Source organism: Phasianus colchicus, chromosome Z, assembly GCF_987193195.1.
Source record: "Phasianus colchicus chromosome Z, bPhaCol1.hap1.1, whole genome shotgun sequence".
Classification (NCBI taxonomy): Eukaryota; Metazoa; Chordata; class Aves; order Galliformes; family Phasianidae; genus Phasianus; species Phasianus colchicus.
In genome coordinates this window covers 12,049,621-12,065,525 of record NC_143476.1, presented here as the reverse complement: position 1 = coordinate 12,065,525, position 15,905 = coordinate 12,049,621, and the positions used below count along the sequence as shown (strand labels likewise).

General features: G+C 49.3%; 1 protein-coding gene and 1 long non-coding RNA gene across 2 annotated transcripts; both read left to right on the top strand.

Moving 5' to 3' along the window:
* Positions 1-11,707: 11,707 nt before the first annotated feature.
* On the top strand, positions 11,708-12,915 carry LOC149912538 (uncharacterized). The gene is made up of 3 exons (XR_016461948.1): positions 11,708-11,773; positions 12,117-12,194; positions 12,846-12,915. It is a non-coding gene; the product is annotated as an uncharacterized LOC149912538 (long non-coding RNA).
* Positions 12,916-12,989: 74 nt separating this feature from the next.
* Positions 12,990-15,123, top strand: LOC149912537 (rho GTPase-activating protein 32-like). Its single transcript, XM_090131835.1, has 6 exons — positions 12,990-13,052; positions 13,538-13,619; positions 14,100-14,243; positions 14,520-14,622; positions 14,718-14,850; positions 15,016-15,123. Exons 1-6 carry the CDS (start codon positions 12,990-12,992, stop codon positions 15,121-15,123), a joined length of 633 nt encoding a protein of 210 aa, XP_089987961.1.
* The last annotated feature ends 782 nt before the right edge of the window (positions 15,124-15,905 follow it).

Genomic DNA, 15,905 nt, shown 5'->3' with positions numbered 1-15,905 from the left:
ACTAGTTAAGTCTTCACTAATACATTATCTTCTTCCCCCTTTATGCTTTCTATATTGCTTCTGAAGCAGACTTACCTCATGATTGAATAAATGTATAGTAACGTCCAAGGTGCTTGGATTGAACAAAAATAATCCCAGTATGGGGTTCAGTCAGACTTCTATAGAATAGGTGAATCTTATGCACTGGTGCCAGAGATTTCCAATAGACGACAGGAAGTTCAACAGATGAAAAGTGCACCTAAGTAAAAAGTGCTCCTTTCATAAACTGTAGTCTCATTGTCAAGCCTTGCACTGTCTCAGCAGATTATTACAGAATGTTCATTCAGGCAGGAATTAAGAGATGCGTCTGAATTGATAACAACAACGAGTAATTAAGAAAGCTTGACTGCAGTCTGCTTGAGGATTCCAGTCTGAAGTGTGTTCCACCTGATGACAACTGGGAATGTCTTTCTCTCACCATTAGAACCATTGCACCTCTGACTAAACACATAGCTAATCACCACTGAAAACTAACTACATGTTGATTAACATTCAGAGAGATTGTGCAGGTGTCCTTTTAGGAACTGGCCTACAGTATGCTAAGAGGGATGGATGTGGGGACATTAGGATAACGTGCCCTCTGCCTTTTAAGACAGCCCCAGCAGAGCAGGTCAGCAGGCTGAAGAGCTGCGTGGGTCACCAGGGCTCAGAGACTTCACTCGGCCATCGGAAAGTTGAGGGACTTCAGCCCAAGCTGCCCTTTTCCATGCAGGCAAGGAGGCCAAGAGAAGGTGGATCGGCACGGTTCTGGTGCAGACAGGGGCTGCAGTGTGAGCAGGCCTACACAGACAAGGCTGTGCCCACACAGAGTGACAGCAGCTTTCGCTGTGAGCAGATTCCCAGGGGGCCTGAGCCATGGCAGTTCTTGATGGCAGCATGTTCCAATCAGCCCTGGAAGTCTTCTCTGGACGTCTGTCGCATTCTGGAATCCACACTGAGGACGCAGTCGCTGTGTCAGAGCAGCTGGCAGAGTCACGGGGAACCGTGACGTAGTTGGCCCAGGGAGCAACAACAAGGCCTGCACTGCTCAGCCAGCCCAGGCCAAAGGGGAGCACGAGAGAGAGCAGAGGAGAGAGGGGGGGAAAGAGGGCCAGGAAGGAAAGGCCTGTGCCTGAATGGACGTGTAGCAGCAGCTGCTGACAGCAAACTCGGTGATGGCAGGGGCACAGCAGAGCAGTGCAATGCTGGCAGCTTCCTGTGTCTTTCACACAGGCACTGCAGACATGGCCAGCACTGGGAGATCAGCAGAACTGCTGCACACCTCTGCCAGCCCAGGCCAGAGGAGTGCAGAACAGTGAGCTGCTGCTGAGGGGAGAGAGGATGGCCTGAGAGCTGACCTGAGAGGCAGGGCTGGCTGTGTTACAGCAGCCTCTGTGTCCTCCTCCTGTGTCTGTGAGGGCCAGAGGGCCAGAAGAGAACATGCCCAGACAACGAAGCCCTGCTGTCCTCTGCTGCTCAGCTGGAGAGATGTTCCGCCTTCCTGAAGGACGCTGATCCAAAGGGAAGGAATCAAAGGAAGTCCAGGCTGGCTGTCCTTGTGGGCATCAGCTGCTGGCAGCTGCCTCTGTGCTGCCATGGGCAGGGCACAGCACACACAGTGTTTGCAGTTCCCTGTGTGACACTGGCCCTGGTGACCTGACAGCCATAGGGAGACAAGAGAAAGAGCTGCCTCCCTCTGCCAGATGAGGCAAAGGTGAGAATCCCAGAATCACAGCATGGCCCGGCTTGGAAAGGAGCTCAAGGTTCATGAATCTCCAACCCTTGGCTCTCCAAGGGTGCACAGGGGGCTTTGTTCTCCCTGTGGTGCAGCTTCAGTGCCAACTCACAGCTGAGCTGGTTGGCACACTGTGACAGCCTGCCGCTCTGAAGCTCTTGGGGCAGTGCTCAGTTCTTTCTGAAGTACTCTGGAAAATGCTGCTTCTCCTTCACCAAGTCTGTTTCCAGACAGACGTCTTTTTCTCCTCTGTACACACAAACAGTATCTTGTAACTCCCTGGCACAGTGCTCAGAAGTGATACTTCTGGAAGCACGTCAGAGAAAAGTGGCCTTGTCCCAGTGGACTTTCAGAGCAGATGAGAACAAGTCTTGGTTGACGGCTTTCTTCTGCTTCTGGAACTGCACAGGCAGGTTGTGTGTTGTCATACTTTATGCCAGAGTGCCAAACTGAAGCAGTTTCTGCAACTTCTTTTTTTCATACTTGTCACTCTTTGCTGAGACCTTAACTTAGTCATTTTTAATGCGCTCTCATCTAAACTACTGTGTCCTCCAGTGTCAGTGTTGTATGAATCAGGACTGTGGGATTTCATCAGTGAAAGGATTCTGCTCTAATGACTGTCATTCTAGAGCTGATATTGTTTCTACCGCATCAGGCTTGCATGAAGCATCTTTGATGGAGAATGGAGAATCTCCATTCTTTACTGGATGAAGCCGGGAATGTGACTACTGAGGATAAAGAAAAGGCAGAGGTCCTGAATGCCTTCTTTACGTCTGTCTTTAAAGGTCAGACCAGTTATCCTCAGGATATTCCACTTTTCGACCAGGTGGTCTCGGCTGGAGACCAGACTAAACCACCCATGATTCAGAAGGAAACGGTCAGAGACCTTCTACTCCAACTGGACTGTCACAAGTCCATGGGGCCGGATGAGATTCACCCGAGAGTGCTGAGGGAACTGGCGGAGGTGATAGCCGAGCCGCTTTCCATCATCTATCAGCGCTCCTTGTTGACTGGTGAGGTACCAGAAGACTGGAGGCTTGCCAATGTGACTCCCATCTACAAGAAGGGCTGTAAGGAGGACCCGGGGAACTACAGGCCTGTTAGCCTGACCTCGGTGCCAGGGAAGGTTATGGAGCAGATTGTCTTGAGGGAGATCACGCGGCAAGTGCGGGACAACTGGAGCATCAGGTCTAGCCAGCATGGGTTCACGAAGGGTAGGTCCTGCTTGACCAACCTGATCTCCTTCTATGATCTAGTGACCCGCCTGGTGGATGAGGGAAAGGCTGTTGATGTAGTCTACCTAGACTTCAGCAAGGCCTTTGACACTGTCTCCCACAGTATTCTCCTGCAGAAGCTGGCAGCCCGTGGCTTGGACAGGTACACTCTTGGCTGGGTAAGGAACTGGCTGGAGGGTCGAGCCCAGAGAGTGGTGGTCAATGGAGCTAAATCCAGCTGGCGACCGGTCACGAGTGGTGTTCCCCAGGGGTCGGTGCTGGGGCCTGTCCTTTTCAATATTTTTATTGATGACCTGGATGAGGGCATTGAGTGCACCCTCAGTAAGTTTGCAGATGACACCAAGTTGGCTGGAAGTGTCGATCTGCCTGGGGGTAGCGAGGCCCTACAGAGAGATCTGGACAGGCTGGAGAGCTGGGCTGAAGCCAATGGGATGAGGTTTAATAAGACCAAATGCCGGGTTCTACACTTTGGCCACAGCAACCCCAAGCAACGCTACAGGCTTGGGGTGGAATGGCTTGAAGACTGTGTAGAGGAAATGGACCTGGGGGTGTTGGTTGACGCTCGGCTAAACATGAGCCAGCAGTGTGCCCGGGTGGCCAAGAAGGCCAATGGCATTCTGGCTTGTATCAGAAGCAGTGTGACCAGCAGGAGTAGGGAAGTAATTGTTCCCCTGTACTCAGCTCTGGTGAGGCCGCACCTTGAGTACTGTGTCCAGTTCTGGGCCCCTCACTGCAAGAAAGACATTGAGGCCCTGGAGCGTGTTCAAAGAAGGGCAACAAAGCTGGTGAGGGGTCTGGAGCACAGGCCTTATGAGGAGCGGCTGAGGGAGCTGGGATTGTTCAGTCTGGAGAAGAGGAGGCTCAGGGGAGACCTTATTGCTCTCTATAACTACCTGAAGGGAGGTTGTAACGAGCTGGGGGTCGGCCTCTTCTCTCGTGTAACTGGTGATAGGACTAGAGGGAATGGTTTCAAGCTTCGCCAGGGAAGATTCAGGCTGGATATTAGGAAATACTACTTCTCTGAAAGGGTGGTCAGGCACTGGAATGGGCTGCCCAGGGAGGTGGTGGAGTCACCGACCCTGGAGGTGTTCAAAGAACGTTTGGATGTTGTGTTGAGGGATATGGTTTAATGAGAACCATTGGTGACAGGTGGATGGTTGGACTGGATGATCTTATAGGTCTTTTCCAACCTTAGTGATTCTGTGATTCTGTGATTCTGTGATCAACAGAGAAATCAGAAAAATTGCTTTTCCTATTGCAGTTACCTTTTAACTAGTGATGAAAGCTGTCAGTTTATTTTTGGCACCAGAAATCCTGGGATGCAACCAGGTTAGATAAGAAGTGAAGCTGAGTGCACAGTAAAGGAACATAGATGAGATAGCATCACACAGCTCTGGGAAAGATGTTCCAGCTCTGTGTCTACCTACACCTTCAGGAGATGAAAAGTACTGGCTTACTGAGGTGTCCTGGGTTGCAGGTTCTGTTAATCTCCATTTTTGGAAGAGCTGCTTGCAATAAATACCTTGTAAGGTGAATGAGCTTGATAGAAGTAGGGTGTGAAAGAGATGGATTTGCTGTTTCCCTGAAGGTGCAGGAGTATTGCTGTGCCTACAGTCAGTAAACAAGGCAGAAATCACTGTGTTCCTCAGAATGAAAAAGAATAAAAATCTTTTGGGGAGTGACAGCACGCCTGAATGAAGCACAAATCTAAACATTTAAAATAAGGGCTAGTGTCAAAGGGACTTGCAGTATTTCTCGTGAAGAAATATTTGATGCTTCTTTATGAAAGTCATCATAACAAAAGTGTACTGATGTCTTTGCTGAGGATTTCCTTGGTTCCAGCCTGAAGGTGTGCGCAGGCATGAGCAGGCAGTGCTGAGCTGCAGGTGAGTGCCTGTGTCCCACAGCAGGAAACCCGTGGATGTCTTCAGGGGTTTGAAATGGGCAGAGCTGTAAAACCTGCAGGCTTTCACTGAAATTGTCCTCTGCTTTATTTTGTAATCTTAGTTTCACCAATGCTTTCCAATATTATTTTCGTATGAGTGCAGATACATGGGATAGGATTTAAAGTTTTTATGGTGCTGCTGTATAATTTTCTGTGGTCATCATAAGCCAATAAAAAAAATAAATGGTGATTAGGCAATCTATTAACAACCTGTGGCACGTGTAAAACAATGAAATTCCTTGCAGGAAGACAATATTGCTATACAATAATGTGGCTATCCAAAACTGTTAATTATACTTGATGAGCTGGAGATAATCCTGAAATGCAGGACTTTGATCTTAGCCAAGAAAAATAAACCGTATTATCATTCTTAAATTGGCAGCTGCTATCAAAAGCCTGTGTCTTATTTCCCTTTTAGTAACACTGGCTAAATCAGAGAAAGTGATAAAAGAATTTCATGATTGCAGCTTAGGGATTCTTTCCCACTTGACCAGAAGTAATCAATGTCCAAAAATGTCTGTAAATACTTTTTCTATCTTATTTTGCCAGATGTATTGATATTTGAGATGAATGGCAAAAACATTTTGCGTACATAGATAAGCAATGCAAATTTCCTGGATTGTTTTAGAGAAAAAAGCTCTGGTTATCAGATCGTTTCCATGCAGAAATAAGATTTACAGAAAAATTCTCATTATTATTATTCATGCATGAATAAGTTCAAAAAAGAGATGTGGGGGATGTTGTTTCAATTCCAGGTGATTGTAGGAAGGACTGTCAGGATGGAAAGGCTAGTGTCTGCATGGGAAAAGAAACACTTCTGGTTTTCATGTTCCCTTTGTCTTTGAGTGGAAGAGGCCATGAGGAGAGAGTGCCCTAAACTTGGACCCTTTTTGACCATTGCAGCAGAGATGGAGAAGTGTTCAACCTTCTAGAAGGACTTCAGGACAAAGATATGTAATGAAAATAAGTCCAGGTTGGCTGTCCTTGTGGGCATCAGCTGCTCGCATCTGCATAGTTGTTGCTATGGGAATGGCAGAACAGCAGGAATGTTGCATTTCCTTGTGTGACACAAGCACTGGTGAATTCAAAGCCAGAGGGGGATAATAGAAAGAGCATCACCTCCCTTCCAGATTAGGCAAAGGTGAGTGGGATGTTGTTTCAATTATTGCTGAAGTCAGGAAGATTGTAAGGATGGAAAGGCTGGTATTTGCCATGGGCTGGGAAGCACATCTGGTTTTCATTTTCTCTTTCTCTTTGAGTGCCAGATAAAGAGCAGAGTGTGCCCTCACCTTGGACCCCTCCTGCCCACTTCTGCTGAGATGGAGAAATGTCCAAGCTTCTAGAAGGACATCAGGACAAGGATATTTAATGAAGATAAGTCCAGGCTGGCTGTCCTTGTGGGCATCAGCTGCTGGCATCTGCATTGCTGCTGCCATGAGCATGGCAAAGCAGGTAAAAGATTGCTTTTCCTTGTGTGACACAGGAGCTCTTGACTTGAAAGCTAGAGGGATGCAATAGAAAGAGCTGCAACCTCTGCCAGACATGGCAAAGGTGAGTGGGATGTTGTTTCAATTAGTGCTGATGGCAGGAAGGACTGTAAGGATGGAAAGGCTGGTGTTTGCCATGGGCAGGGAAACACATCTGGTTTTCATTTTCTCTTTCTCTTTGAGTGCCAGATTAACATGGGATAGTTGGCCCTCACCTTGGAGCTCTCCTCCCCTGTGCTGCTGAGAGGGAGAAATGTCCAAGCTTCTAGAAGGACATCAGGACATAGTTATGTAATGAAAATAAGTCCAGGCTGGCTGTCCTTGTGGGCATCAGCTGCTGGCATCTGCATGTCTGCTGCCATGAGCATGGCAAAGCAGGTAAAAGATTGCTTTTCCTTGTGTGACACAGGAGCTCTTGACTTGAAAGCTAGAGGGATGCAATAGAAAGAGCTGCAACCTCTGGCAGACATGGCAAAGGTGAGTGGGATGTTGTTTCAATTATTGCTGAAGTCAGGAATGTCTGTAAGGATGGAAAGGCTGGTGTTTGCCATGGGCAGGGAAACACATCTGGTTTTCATTTTCTCTTTCTCTTTGAGTGCCAGATAAACATGGGATAGTTTGCCATCAACTTGGAACTCTCTTGCCCTCTGCTGCTGAGAGGGAGAAATGTCCAAGCTTCTAGAAGGACATCAAGACAAAGATATGTAATGAAAATAAGTCCAGGCTGGCTGTCCTTGTGGGCATCAGCTGCTGGCATCTGCATTGCTGCTGCCATGAGCATGGCAAAACAGGTAAAAGATTGCTTTTCCTTGTGTGACACAGGAGCTCTTGACTTGAAAGCTAGAGGGATGCAATAGAAAGAGCTGCAACCTCTGGCAGACATGGCAAAGGTGAGTGGGATGTTGTTTCCATTGCTGCTGATGTCAGGAAGGACTGTAAGGATGGAAAGGCTGGTGTTTGCCATGGGCTGGGAAACACATCTTGTTTTCATTTTCTCTTTCTCTTTGAGTGCCAGATAAAGAGGAGAGTGTGCCCTCACCTTGGACCCATCCTGCCCTCTTCTGCTGAGATGGAGAAATGTTCCAGCTTGTAGAAGGACATCAGGACAAAGATAAGTAATGAAAATAAGTGCAGGCTGGCTGTCCTTGTGGGCATCAGCTGCTGGCATCTGCATGTCTGCTGCCATGAGCATGGCACAGCAGGTAAAAGATTGCTTTTCCTTGTGTGACACAGGAGCTCTTGACTTGAAAGCTAGAGGGATGCAATAGAAAGAGCTGCAACCTCTGTCTGACATGGCAAGGGTGAGTGGGATGTTGTTTCAGTTAGTGCTGATGTCAGGAGGACTGTAAGGATGGAAAGGCTGGTGTTTGCCATGGGCTGGGAAACACATCTGGTTTTCATTTTCTCTTTCTCTTTGAGTGCCAGATAAAGAGGAGAGTGTGCCCTCACCTTGGACCCATCCTGCCCTCTTCTGCTGAGATGGAGAAATGTTCCAGCTTCTAGAAGGACATCAAGACAAACATATGTAATGAAAATAAGTCCAGGCTGGCTGTCCTTGTGGGCATCAGCTGCTGGCATCTGCATTGCTGCTGCCATGAGCATGGCAAAGCAGGTAAAAGATTGCTTTTCCTTGTGTGACACAGGAGCTCTTGACTTGAAAGCTAGAGGGATGCAATAGAAAGAGCTGCAACCTCTGCCAGACATGGCTACCTTGAGTGGGATGTTGTTTCAGTTGCTGCTGATGTCAGGAGGACTGTAAGGATGGAAAGGCTGGTGTTTGCCCTGGGCAGGGAAACACATCTGGTTTTCATTTTCTCTTTCTCTTTGAGTGCCAGATAAAGAGGAGAGTGTGCCCTCACATTGGACCCATCCTGCCCTCTTCTGCTGAGATGGAGAAATGTTCCAGCTTCTAGAAGGACATCAAGACAAACATATGTAATGAAAATAAGTACAGGCTGGCTGTCCTTGTGGGCATCAGCTGCTGGCATCTGCATTGCTGCTGCCATGAGCATGGCAAAGCAGGTAAAAGATTGCTTTTCCTTGTGTGACACAGGAGCTCTTGACTTGAAAGCTAGAGGGATGCAATAGAAAGAGCTGCAACCTCTGGCAGACATGGCAAGGGTGAGTGGGATGTTGTTTCAGTTAGTGCTGATTTCAGGAGGACTGTAAGGATGGAAAGGCTGGTGTTTGCCATGGGCAGGGAAACACAGCTGGTTTTCATTTTCTCTTTCTCTTTGAGTGCCAGATAAAGAGCAGAGTGTGCCCTCACCTTGGACCCCTCCTGCCCACTTCTGCTGAGATGTAGAAATGTTCCAGCTTGTAGAAGGACATCAGGACAAAGATATGTAATGAAAATAAGTCCAGGCTGGCTGTCCTTGTGGGCATCAGCTGCTGGCATCTGCATGTCTGCTGCCATGAGCATGGCACAGCAGGTAAAAGATTGCTTTTCCTTGTGTGACACAGGAGCTCTTGACTTGAAAGCTAGAGGGATGCAATAGAAAGAGCTGCAACCTCTGCCAGACATGGCAAAGGTGAGTGGGATGTTGTTTCCATTGCTGCTGATGTCAGGAAGGACTGTAAGGATGGAAAGGCTGGTGTTTGCCATGGGCAGGGAAACACATCTGGTTTTCATTTTCTCTTTCTCTTTGAGTGCCAGATAAAGAGCAGAGTGTGCCCTCACCTTGGACCCCTCCTGCCCTCTTCTGCTGAGATGGAAAAATGTCCAAGCTTCTGGAAGGACATCAGGACAAGGATATTTAATGAAGATAAGTCCAGGCTGGCTGTCCTTGTGGGCATCAGCTGCTGGCATCTGCATTGCTGCTGCCATGAGCATGGCAAAGCAGGTAAAAGATTGCTTTTCTTTGAGTGACACAGGAGCTCTTGACTTGAAAGCTAGAGGGATGCAATAGAAAGAGCTGCAACCTCTGCCAGACATGGCAAAGGTGAGTGGGATGTTGTTTCAATTAGTGCTGATGTCAGGAAGGACAGTAAGGATGGAAAGGCTGGTGTTTGCCATGGGCAGGGAAACACATCTGGTTTTCATTTTCTCTTTCTCTTTTTGTGCCAGATAAACAGGTGATAGTGTGCCCTCACCTTGGACCCCTCCTGCCCACTTCTGCTGAGATGTAGAAATGTTCCAGCTTGTAGAAGTACATCAGGACAAAGATATGTAATGAAAATAAGTCCAGGCTGGCTGTCCTTGTGGGCATCAGCTGCTGGCATCTGCATGTCTGCTGCCATGAGCATGGCACAGCAGGTAAAAGATTGCTTTTCCTTGTGTGACACAGGAGCTCTTGACTTGAAAGCTAGAGGGATGCAATAGAAAGAGCTGCAACCTCTGGCAGACATGGCAAGGGTGAGTGGGATGTTGTTTCAGTTAGTGCTGATTTCAGGAGGACTGTAAGGATGGAAAGGCTGGTGTTTGCCATGGGCAGGGAAACACATCTGGTTTTCATTTTCTCTTTCTCTTTGAGTGCCAGATAAAGAGCAGAGTGTGCCCTCACCTTGGACCCCTCCTGCCCACTTCTGCTGAGATGTAGAAATGTTCCAGCTTGTAGAAGGACATCAGGACAAAGATATGTAATGAAAATAAGTCCAGGCTGGCTGTCCTTGTGGGCATCAGCTGCTGGCATCTGCATGTCTGCTGCCATGAGCATGGCACAGCAGGTAAAAGATTGCTTTTCCTTGTGTGACACAGGAGCTCTTGACTTGAAAGCTAGAGGGATGCAATAGAAAGAGCTGCAACCTCTGCCAGACATGGCAAAGGTGAGTGGGATGTTGTTTCCATTGCTGCTGATGTCAGGAAGGACTGTAAGGATGGAAAGGCTGGTGTTTGCCATGGGCAGGGAAACACATCTGGTTTTCATTTTCTCTTTCTCTTTGAGTGCCAGATAAAGAGCAGAGTGTGCCCTCACCTTGGACCCATCCTGCCCTCTTCTGCTGAGATGGAGAAATGTCCAAGCTTCTAGAAGGACATCAAGACAAACATATGTAATGAAAATAAGTCCAGGCTGGCTGTCCTTGTGGGCATCTGCTGCTGGCATCTGCATTGCTGCTGCCATGAGCATGGCACAGCAGGTAAAAGATTGCTTTTCCTTGTGTGACACAGGAGCTCTTGACTTGAAAGCAAGAGGGATGCAATAGAAAGAGCTGCAACCTCTGCCAGACATGGCAAGGGTGAGTGGGATGTTGTTTCAGTTAGTGCTGATGTCAGGAGGACTGTAAGGATGGAAAGGCTGGTGTTTGCCATGGGCAGGGAAACACATCTGGTTTTCATTTTCTCTTTCTCTTTGAGTGCCAGATAAAGAGCAGAGTGTGCCCTCACCTTCGACCCATCCTGCCCTCTTCTGCTGAGATGGAAAAATGTCCAAGCTTCTGGAAGGACATCAGGACAAGGATATTTAATGAAGATAAGTCCAGGCTGGCTGTCCTTGTGGGCATCAGCTGCTGGCATCTGCATTGCTGCTGCCATGAGCATGGCAAAGCAGGTAAAAGATTGCTTTTCCTTGTGTGACACAGGAGCTCTTGACTTGAAAGCTAGAGGGATGCAATAGAAAGAGCTGCAACCTCTGCCAGACATGGCAAAGGTGAGTGGGATGTTGTTTCAATTAGTGCTGATGTCAGGAAGGACAGTAAGGATGGAAAGGCTGGTGTTTGCCATGGGCAGGGAAACACATCTGGTTTTCATTTTCTCTTTCTCTTTGAGTGCCAGATAAACAGGGGAGAGTGTGCCCTCACCTTGGACCCAACCTGCCCTCTGCTGCTGAGATGGAGAAATGTTCCATCTTCTGGAAGGACATCAGGACAAAGATATGTAATGAAAATAAGTCCAGGCTGGCAGTCCTTGTGGGCATCAGCTGCTGGCATCTGCATTGCTGCTGCCATGAGCATGGCAAAGCAGGTAAAAGATTGCTTTTCCTTGTGTGACACAGGAGCTCTTGACTTGAAAGCTAGAGGGATGCAATAGAAAGAGCTGCAACCTCTGCCAGACATGGCAAAGGTGAGTGGGATGTTGTTTCAGTTAGTGCTGATGTCAGGAGGACTGTAAGGATGGAAAGGCTGGTGTTTGCCATGGGCAGGGAAACACATCTGGTTTTCATTTTCTCTTTCTCTTTGAGTGCCAGATAAAGAGCAGAGTGTGCCCTCACCTTGAACCCCTGCTGCCCACTTCTGCTGAGATGGAGAAATGTTCCAGCTTGTAGAAGGACATCAGGACAAATATATGTAATGAAAATAAGTCCAGGCTGGCTGTCCTTGTGGGCACGAGCTTTTGCTCGTGGAAGATCAGAGCAAAGTGACAAGGAAAGGCTGCGGATTCGTGAGATTTGTCTCCCTCGTTCTGATCTCTTGCCAGGTACCTGACATGCTTTGTCCCCCCACATGCTTTAGCAGCCCGTGACGCCCCGTGTTTAGTAACACAGCCTCATCCAGCTTTGATGGGACGCTGGTCACGTGTGGGTTTTCTCCACGTGCTCTGCAGCTCAGCCCTCAGAAGGATGCTGTCTGTGGTGCTGTGACCAGCTGGTTTTATGGAAAGCAATCCCTTAGGCAAAGAGTCCCAGCCCCAGCTTGTGCAGAGCTGCACAGCATCACCAGGGACACCAGCAGGCGTGCTTGGGCTGTGTGAGTGTGCCCGACAGCTGTAGGGAGCACAGCAGAGATGTGAACAGAGAAAATAAAAGTGTGTTTCTTTTCAGTTCCAGCTTGTCACACCTACGCTGATGGCTGTGGCGTGCAGCGAGATCAGCTGTGGGCCTGACCTGGCATGGACAGAGGTAGAGTATGAAGCTCTGATTGGTCTTTGTTCCCTGACTGCAGCCAGCAGAGTGAGCCGCAGATGTGCTCTCCTGCTTTCCAAGAGAGCTCCTCTGTGGCAAGACAGTAGTGCAAGCGTGGCAAGTTTATAAAAGTACCAGAGCCATCTCGGCTGTGGGGTTTGTCCTCTACTGACTTTTCCCTTGAAATGGCTGCAGAAACAACAATCATTCTCTGCTCTGTTTGGCCTTGCTGTTGGTTGGACTGCTCAAGAGAGCTGCTTGGTGCTGGCAATGGCACTGTTTGCACCTTGTAACTGCAGCCGTAGCTTTGGTTTCCCTCTTCACGGTCTCCTAGCATCTGAAACAGTCAGCCTTCCTGCACAAAGAGCGCAGGAAAGGAGGGGGCAAAATGGACAAGGCCACCTGTCTGCGTCAGTGCCATTGCTGATTAGTCTGGGTGGGGAGAGATGCATCTTTGCATTGCCTGGCGTGTGCCTGCTGCACACCAGGGAGAGAAACAGCCGTTATTAGACTTGCAGTTCCTTCTGAAGTGCCCACGATAAGGACCGAGTGCATTTCCTGCAGCTTTCTCTGCAGATGTGCTCCTCACCTTGAAATCCTCCTTGTTGGTTCCCAGCTCCTCACCGTGGCCTGTGCTCTCTGTTTCAGACTGAGAACAAGGGGAAGCCCCTGCTGGACCATGAGGTGGCACCTGTGAACATTCCAGCTATTGCTGCTGCCCATGCTATTAAGAGACACATTGCCCAGGCAGCGGATGAACTCTCCTTTGAGGTAAGCAGTTCAAGGCGTTCCATGCTCTATTTTACAGTGGCAAATGCCTTCACAGCTGCGCTGGTGCAAGTGCTCTCACGCTCGGCAATGTTTGGCAGTGCAGAAGAATGCAGTCATTTGAGCTGTGCTTTCCTCCCAGCCGTGCTGAAGCTGGGATTGATGTTGCAATCTCTTGCAGGTGGGAGACATCATCTGTGTCATCGACATGCCACCAAAGGAGCTGACCCCCTGGTGGAGAGGCAAGCTCGGCTTCCAGGTAGGCACAAGCTTCAGACTGGAGAGTGCAACTTCAGTAAAGGCAGGAATCTCAGCTTAGAGCTGCTCTGCCTGCTCAGGATGCCTAAAGGACATAAACAGTTTCCCTGTGTCGGTGTCAAGGGACCTTGCCTTTGGCTGCTAATGTTGAAAAATTATTACCTTTATGCTGTGAACTATGGCCATTTTCTGCTGGATAGTCTTATGGAACGTCAGGCAAGCACGTTCCGAGGGAAATGTTACGTGGCTTTTGGTTTAACAGTTCAGACCTGAGAAGTGCTGCATGCAATAGTTGGCCTCTCTTCTTGTTACAGGTTGGATTTTTCCCAGGGGAGTGTGTGGAACTCATTAATAAGAACATTCCTGAGGCACTCATCAATTCTGTGCCAAAGCCAGGTATGGATGTTACATTTGATGGTGTGGGAAAGCAAAATGAAGTCTTTTTGGGGGTATGTTCCATGTTTAGTACCTCCTTTATCCATCCCACATTGTCCTCTGGGTTGATGATTCTTCATGCACACCATGGGGCAGAGATTTGGCCCAATCCTCCTGGGTTTATGACTGGACTTGGGGAAACTATAGAATACTCATGGAATGGCTTGGGATGGAAAGGAACCTCAGGGATCATCATGCTCCAACCCTCCTGCCTCAGGATGGTCTCCCAGCCCCCACATTTAATGTGAGACTAGATCAGGCTGCCCAGGGCCCCATCCAGCCTGGCCTTGGGCTCCTCCAGAGATGGGGAAAATCCCTTTTTGTATGTACTGGTTGGTAATGTTCTTCCCGTTCTGACGTGCCCTGTAGAATGTGCTGTGCTCGGCCTCGTCCAACGGAGCCAGACCTGAAATGACCTGGTTTCTTCCTTTTGTTGTGCAGTGCCCAAGAAACGCAGCAAGATCCTCACCTTCCTTCGTTCCTTGGTGAAGGCCCGCCCAAAGAAACCGACCGAGCGGGAGGTGGAGAAGGAAAGGGTGTTTGGCTGTGACCTGGGAGAGCATCTTCTCCACTCCGGTCGTGATGGTAAGGAGCAGCCCATTCCTGAGATCTTCCTCTGCTGGGCATCTAAAGAAGATGAAAGGGAGCTCATATCTAGCAGGGGGCAGGCTGATAGCCGTGGAGACACGTGTAATGGGAGTTGATGGCTGAAGGATAAAGTGAGGCGGATGCTCCTAAGAGACAAGCACATCTGTATTTGCTTCAGCCAAGCCTGGCTGGGCTTAGTGAATAGGATGTGAAGCACAGCCTGCAGCACGATTGAATCAGGAGCTCCACTGATGTCTGGCACGTGTTCTTCAGTCCCCCAGGTCCTCCAGAGCTGCGCTGAGTTCATTGAGCAGCACGGCGTGGTGCAGGGGATATACCGCCTGTCCGGCGTCGCGTCCAACATCCAGAGACTGCGGTAAGAGTGCTGCGACTGACACAGCCTGAGTGCATCTGGTGTGGCTTTGGGCTTGCCTTCCTCTCGCTCAACCGGGTTTGCGTCCCTCTCTCCAGGCAGGAATTTGAGTCGGAGCAGATTCCTGAGCTCACCGTCCGTGACATTCACAGCGTGAGCTCCCTCTGCAAGATGTACTTCAGGGAGCTCCCGAACCCTCTGCTCACCCACCAGCTGTACGGCAAGTTCTCGGTAAGCACAAGGCCACGTCTTTCATTTCCCTCTTCCTGGGCCTCTTGGCAGATGGCTGCAGCAGTGCCCCAGCTCGGAGGCCCTTTTGCTGTCAGCCCCACGAGGTTTACTCGCAGTGGTGTACTAGCCTGATTGGTGTCTCGCTCCCTTTCTGCACTACTCCAGGATGCTGTTGGTGCCGCTACAGAGGAGGAGCGGCTGCTCAGAATGCAGGACGTCATCCAGCAGCTGCCCGCTCCTCACTACAGGTCAGTGCTGCCCTCAGCCTGCTGAGCTCAGCCCTGCTGCATTGCAGAGGGCAACGATGCGGTTCCAGGCTCTGTCTTTCTGAATTCCAGCACGGCATGCTCGTTGGTGCTGAACGTTTGCCTCTCTTGTTTTCCAGGACACTGGAGTTCCTGATGAGACACTTGGCGTGTCTGGCTGGGAGCTCCACCATCACAAACATGCATGCCAAGAACCTAGCCATTGTGTGGGCTCCAAACCTCTTAAGGTAAACTTCTGGTTCTGTTTCAACACAACGCTTACATCTGTTCTCCATTAAAAAAAAAAACAGTGCTCCCTTTTTCTCCATCAAATGTGCTCTTCTCCTGTAAAATCTGTGGCTGACGGAAGAGCAGGAGCCTGAGCTGTTCTCCATCCCCACGGGCACAATGTCTAGGTGACAATTTCTGCAGTCTTGTTGAGATGGGACTGACGTGTCCTTGATCATCCAGGGGAATTTCTGCAGTGGCATCACTGATTGCCCACTGCGGAAGTCTCCAGAGCCTCAGCTGACAGCTTTTGGCTGCAACAATTCAGACTCGGGGAAACGGTCTTGGAGAAATGACTTCTAAAATCTGCCTTTTCTACAGATCACAGCAGAACGAGTCTGCCTGCGCCAGCGGAAGAGCTGCCTGCATGGAGCTGCAGACGCAGTCGGATGTGGTGGAATTCATCATCAACCACACAGACGTCCTCTTCGGCTCCAAATCCGGAGCAGACATTGCAGATGCAGCAGGTGAGTGTCTTCCTCCATTAGCTTCATCTTGACCTGACACCTTGACCAAATGCAG